We start from the raw sequence: 6,591 nt of genomic DNA on the forward strand, positions 1-6,591 counted from the left end.
AACATATCCATATATTAATTATATATATTAAACATGATAATATTTTATATATCTATATATATAAATATTACAAGAAACATATATACAAAAAACAAGAAATGGAAAATTATTTGTTGATGATAACATATATGTTTAAGCCACTCTACAGTGTATTCTGGCTGGAAAATGGCATTTTGTATGCAGTGGCGATATCCAGTGAAAGTATGTAAAAAAAAAAAGAAAGAAAAGAAAAAGAAAAGATTGAATACAGAAGTGCACAAGAAAATCTGGTCGTCTTATTAAACCAGACAGAGAAGAGATATGCAAATGCCTCCTCAAACAATGGTACACTTCTTTTGTTTGTTTATTTTGGAAAGTGTTCATTTTTCACTGTAAACTCTTTGAAAGTAGATCCTATGTTTTACAGACTACTGGTTTCTTTGCTTCCTTCACTTATATAGTTGGCTCTCAGTCATCACTGGGGACATTACATATTTTTATCCTGATTTAATTTTGTAATGTTAACCCAAAAGGGGTTTACTGTATTTTTAATAAATATTTTAAATTTTGTTCTAATTCCTAATAAGGAAAATATAGACAGCTGCAGTTCACAGAAACAAAAACCCAATAATTTTTATTGTAAAGAGGTGTTGAAACCAAAAATTTGAAGATTGCTATCCTCATCAAACCACTCCCTGGGGAAAGAAAGAGAACAAAGAGTCAAAATCTCAACATTTTCATACTTATCTATACACTCCACAAAATGGTTCACTCTATCATTAATTTTGTAAGTGGACACATATATAAACAAATTTAATTCTTGACACATAGGTCACATACAAGAATTAAGACACTATGTTGAGTATAACTGTAGGTTTACACATCACACAAGCCCTTTAAACCAATGACCAATAGTTACACTGCAAACCGCTGCTAACTAACAAGACTGAGATTAACTGACTTGTAATTCACAGGGATTAATCATCCCAGAAGACATTTTTTAATTTCTTCAGAAGACATGGATGAGTTCCCATAAACAAGCACAATATTTTGGTCACTATTTTCCAAAGTTAAAGTAATTCACAAATGCTAATCAATCTTCTCAGAACTACAATAAGCATAATTGTATAATATGCAAGGAGTACAGTGCTCTCCAAGATCAGTCAATATCGTCAAGCAAAATTAAGATATTATCCCAATTCCGGATGGAGCATAATACAAAAGTTATTTTAACTGCTGAGGGCACAATTCAACAGTAAACGTGAGGAAAGAACTGAGTCCACACTGTAGAATCTTGCTGCTTTATCTACTGGACCAATAAAGCCTTAATGCGTTGTGAGAAATGGGAGAGCAAAGAGGACAAGAATTATTAGAAAAAATGCAGATTATGAACGATGTGGAAACACAACCACACTTCTGACACTTGTGATGGGTCTCAAAGTAACACAAAGTTCCCAGGACTGTACACCAAAAGGCTGTAGATACAACTCTCAAATCCTAATTTACGTTTTATGGAAGCATGCAAACAATCAATCAAAATTATAGTTCACAGCTTAAAGTATGCCCTGGTCAGTGCAGTTTTTAAAATTTGGAAATATTTGTATATGCACTGTCAAAAACCTAAACTGTAAATTTGTGTTAACCAAAAAACTGCAGTCAAGTAACAATTGCTCTTTCAAAACTGCATGTCTAATGAAATTTGATTAAAAAATAAAAAGGCAGAATGTCTTTAGAAAACTTACTTCTCATATTAACGTCTATAGGATTTACACTCGCAGCATGGACTTTGATAATGACTTCATTTGGATAGTGTATGATAGGAATCATCATGTTCTGAGTGAATCGAAGCACTTCATTCTTCCCGTACTTGTCTATCACCCAAGCAGGCATGACATTGTTCCTTGGGGAGGAAGTCCTAATCTTTCGAAGTGACGGCTTTTGTACAACTTTGCTTCTCCAGAAGCAAACTGCAGTGTGTGCGTGTCTTCCAAGTACACAGGTCTTCAGAAATCCCATCGTAAACTGCAGTTGAAGTGCGTGCCCCAATTAAAATGCACTTGGATGAAACGCTCTCCCTGAATTCGGTCAAATTCTGCCAAACACACTAGCTAATTTCAAATCTGTGTATTCGCAAATGATGTTGACCTAATGGAGCTACTGAGGGAAAAAGATATGAAATTCTGCTGCTGCTCTTCACATCTGAAACGCTCCAATTAATGTTCCAGCCCGTGTCCTGTACGTCCTCCTTCCTTACACTCTTCTCCCCTTTTAAAAAAAAAAAAGCCCAGGTGCGCAACCCCGAGATCCCTGCCTGTCCCGGGTGCCCTTGGTAGCATTAGCTGACACCGCTCGCAATCACGACACTGTCGGGAGAAACCCAAACTCCGCGACCCCGACCCGGAGCCTCCTTGCCTGCCCGCTCTCCTGCGCCGCCAGGAGGCTTTCCACGCCAACCATTCACGTGCGAAGATCTTCTCCTCGGGCGGGAGCTGGGCCAATCCGAGTGCTCGGTGCTGAGGGGTCAGTGACGAAACAAGATGGCTGCGCCCATCTAACGGTGCGGCGCCGACCTCTTTCCTGCTTGTTCCCTGGCCCCAGTGGTGGCAGGCTGAGCACCAGGACCATGCTGGGTCGAACCCTGCGAGAAGTGAGTGCTATTACTGGCCTGCTGAGAGGGTCCCGGGAGGGCGAAAAGATTCACAGAATCCATGGACAGGAGTCCCGGGGCTTGACCTCGCATCTTGGTCAGCCCAACCGCTTCCTTCCCTTGAAGTGGGTGGGGGATTCGGACCGCAGTGTTTTAACGCTCCGCTCCGTACCTGTTGACGAATTAGGACTCAGCCCGGAAGATCTCGGCGCCGCGGAGCTGTGGGTGGAAGTCACATCCATTCGACTTCCCCCAATTAGACGCTTGCTCCAGCGTTGGCCCGGCTCCGGATGTTGTCTTTAAGTGGGTTTCCAAGATTAAGGGGATTTTGTTGGTCCACTTCAGTTTCTCTGCTACCCTCGACACTCAGCTGATGCAGTTCTCGCTAAGGAGCACAGAGAATTTGTAGTCTGCAGATGAGTCGTTTTTTGTTTTTTTAATTCATTGTCAACTCTCAGTTACCACTAAGATAGCAATGATCCTCTAATTCGTGTCTCCATTTCCCGGACATCATTTTTGACCTCTAGGCTATATTTGTGAATGTCTTCTGGACGTCTCTTCCAGCAGTCTCATAAACACCTCAAATTCACTTTAAGTAGAGTTGAAGTCTGTAATATTACATCTCTTACTTCTCAACCCCACTTAAAAACAAATACAAAAACCTGATCCTTCTGAATTTTGTCATAAGTATTATCCCATTTACCTTCATATACTAACTGGGTTTTCAGTTATTATAAATCACTAAGCCTTCAATTCTACAATGTCTTGTAAATACAGCTGGGATCTGTCCTCTCACTATGTTCCTGCAGTGTGGCGCTAATTCAGTTTTCCTTGCTTTCTAGTCCAGATTTTATAACTCTGGAGGCCCTCTGCTATCAGAATCACCTAGGACCGCCGTTAAAACTACAGATGTGGGACCAGCTGGTGGTTAAGACGCTGGACACTCCCACATGGTCAATAGTGGTGGAGTCCCCAACCTGATGGCTTGCTTTTTCACTTTCTCTCTCTCTCTCTCTCTGGTCAAATTAAAATAAATGAATGAATAAATAAAATTAAATAAATAATTCTTTTTTTTTAAAAAGAAAAAGATACAGATGTGTCCTGCTTTAGATTTAATCAGATCTGTGTGGTAAGGAAAGCCCAGAGTATGGTTTAATGGGACTTCAGGTGATTTCCAGTGCTAAATAGGGTTTGAGACTTTATCCTGCTTTCCATTTTTCTTTTTCATCTCCACCTGGAAATTCTGGTTTCCGCCAAACCCCAGGTGTTACTCTTTCAGAAAGCTATAAATGATAATAAAATTTTGAATGTTCAGAGTTTTAAAACAAGCAGCTCTTCCCCAAAATACAGTATTGTCTAACCATTTTAAATAATATCTGGTGTATACTGTTGCTGAAGAATCAAATTTATTCTCTATTCTTAAAATGCCCAAACTTGTTTTGAAGTGAAATACAGTGTATACAATTACAGTATTTTTTGGCCTTTTCTCCCTTAAGCACCACCTTTTCTGTGCTGCTCCTTTCTGGTTGTATTGTGTATGTGAGGAAAAAAAGCCTTATGGGACCAAAACAAAAGCCATTTAAGCAAACTGACCCCAGGGGAGACAGAGTTGTCTTGGTGTAATTGCTTTCACTTAATCATTCCTTTAACAAATATTTATTAATAACATTCAAAACATCGTTTGGTTATCTTTCCAGTCCAAAAAATATCTTCTGTCCACTCTGTATTTTTTTCAATCACTGCGCTAATGTCCTAAATTCTACTAGAGATCATTAATTCAGTACACCTTCTCTTTTAAATATATACAGATGCCTGGGAGAGTTGGATGATTTGCTCACTCACTGTCATAAATGATAACAGTTTAAAGAAATATTTTTCCTTCATAGCACCCTAGTTGAGATAATTATAGAGACCAGCAGTTGGTGTAATGGCTATGTCACTAGACTCCCATGTAGTTGACTGCAGTTTGAGTCCCAGACTCGGTGGCTTAAACTCACTCTGGGTGTGTGTGTGTGCATGCGTGCATGCCCAAGATTCCAAGAGGAGAATGGAGGAGAAGGAATTGTGTGGCCATCTCCCCCTGGGGGCGATTTCTTGCTTTCTCTCTCTCTGTCTCTCTCTTTATGGCAAGTGCACGCACCTTATGGCAAAAACCTCTCACAAAAAAATAAATAAGATAATCAATTAGAGAAAGGAGAATTTACTGGGGAGGAAATTCGGTGGAGGGCTTGAAAAATATGGATATCTGATAGCAAGTAGGAGGGCATAAATGGGGGTTGAGAAACAGAGGAGCCCTGGGAGGAGGCACTAAAAGAGATAAAATGCCAAATAAGAGGTAACACTTAGGAGGTAGAACCCTAAAGAAATAGTCATTCTTCATGAGTGGACAGGAACCAGTGCGGTGTTGGGTCTGATCACCCAGCACTCACACATCAAAACCATTGTAACCATTACCCCTTTAGATTTAATCAGATCTGTGTGGTAAGGAAAGCCCAGAGTATGGTTTAATGGGACTTCAGGTGATTTCCAGTGCTAAATAGGGTTTGAGACTTTATCCTGCTTTCCATTTTTCTTTTTCATCTCCACCTGGAAATTCTGGTTTCCGCCAAACCCCAGGTGTTACTCTTTCAGAAAGCTATAAATGATAATAAAATTTTGAATGTTCAGAGTTTTAAAACAAGCAGCTCTTCCCCAAAATACAGTATTGTCTAACCATTTTAAATAATATCTGGTGTATACTGTTGCTGAAGAATCAAATTTATTCTCTATTCTTAAAATGCCCAAACTTGTTTTGAAGTGAAATACAGTGTATACAATTACAGTATTTTTTGGCCTTTTCTCCCTTAAGCACCACCTTTTCTGTGCTGCTCCTTTCTGGTTGTATTGTGTATGTGAGGAAAAAAAGCCTTATGGGACCAAAACAAAAGCCATTTAAGCAAACTGACCCCAGGGGAGACAGAGTTGTCTTGGTGTAATTGCTTTCACTTAATCATTCCTTTAACAAATATTTATTAATAACATTCAAAACATCGTTTGGTTATCTTTCCAGTCCAAAAAATATCTTCTGTCCACTCTGTATTTTTTTCAATCACTGCGCTAATGTCCTAAATTCTACTAGAGATCATTAATTCAGTACACCTTCTCTTTTAAATATATACAGATGCCTGGGAGAGTTGGATGATTTGCTCACTCACTGTCATAAATGATAACAGTTTAAAGAAATATTTTTCCTTCATAGCACCCTAGTTGAGATAATTATAGAGACCAGCAGTTGGTGTAATGGCTATGTCACTAGACTCCCATGTAGTTGACTGCAGTTTGAGTCCCAGACTCGGTGGCTTAAACTCACTCTGGGTGTGTGTGTGTGCATGCGTGCATGCCCAAGATTCCAAGAGGAGAATGGAGGAGAAGGAATTGTGTGGCCATCTCCCCCTGGGGGCGATTTCTTGCTTTCTCTCTCTCTGTCTCTCTCTTTATGGCAAGTGCACGCACCTTATGGCAAAAACCTCTCACAAAAAAATAAATAAGATAATCAATTAGAGAAAGGAGAATTTACTGGGGAGGAAATTCGGTGGAGGGCTTGAAAAATATGGATATCTGATAGCAAGTAGGAGGGCATAAATGGGGGTTGAGAAACAGAGGAGCCCTGGGAGGAGGCACTAAAAGAGATAAAATGCCAAATAAGAGGTAACACTTAGGAGGTAGAACCCTAAAGAAATAGTCATTCTTCATGAGTGGACAGGAACCAGTGCGGTGTTGGGTCTGATCGCCCAGCACTCACACATCAAAACCATTGTAACCATTACCCGGGGGAAAGAAAAATCTCATTTTCACCTTCCTTTTTTGTGACATGATGCAAGTGTTTCTAGGACCTATACGCCAGGCTAATATTAATCCTAAAGTTTAATTGATGATCTATTTAATTGGCTTCTTAGATGTCTAACCTAAGGACATTTCATTGTCAT

At 39.6% G+C, this 6,591-nt stretch overlaps 2 protein-coding genes across 4 annotated transcripts in view; one reads left to right on the forward strand and one right to left on the reverse strand.

Moving 5' to 3' along the window:
- RTN4IP1 (reticulon 4 interacting protein 1) overlaps positions 1 to 2,432 on the reverse strand; it is a 45,776-nt gene extending 43,344 nt beyond the window's left edge. The window contains exon 1 of one of the 2 annotated variants that reach the window (XM_014591050.2): positions 1,722 to 2,432. In XM_014591050.2, the coding sequence (XP_014446536.1) occupies positions 1,722 to 1,995 (274 nt within the window). In that variant the 5' untranslated portion in view covers positions 1,996 to 2,432. The remainder of the gene's footprint in view (positions 1 to 1,721) is intronic. The other variant, XM_006156953.3, reaches the window with a different exon arrangement.
- Positions 1 to 6,591, forward strand: part of QRSL1 (glutaminyl-tRNA amidotransferase subunit QRSL1) — a 43,961-nt gene that overhangs the window by 10,847 nt on the left and 26,523 nt on the right. The window contains exon 1 of one of the 2 annotated variants that reach the window (XM_006156952.3): positions 2,467 to 2,626. The exons of the other annotated variant lie outside the window; for it this stretch is intronic. Coding sequence (XP_006157014.1) covers positions 2,603 to 2,626 — 24 coding nt within the window. The 5' untranslated portion in view covers positions 2,467 to 2,602. Of the gene's footprint in view, positions 1 to 2,466; positions 2,627 to 6,591 lie in introns of those variants that run through there. 2 annotated transcript variants of the gene reach the window in all.

Source organism: Tupaia chinensis, unplaced genomic scaffold, assembly GCF_000334495.1.
Source record: "Tupaia chinensis unplaced genomic scaffold, TupChi_1.0 Scaffold000527_1, whole genome shotgun sequence".
Lineage (NCBI taxonomy): Eukaryota > Metazoa > Chordata > Mammalia > Scandentia > Tupaiidae > Tupaia > Tupaia belangeri.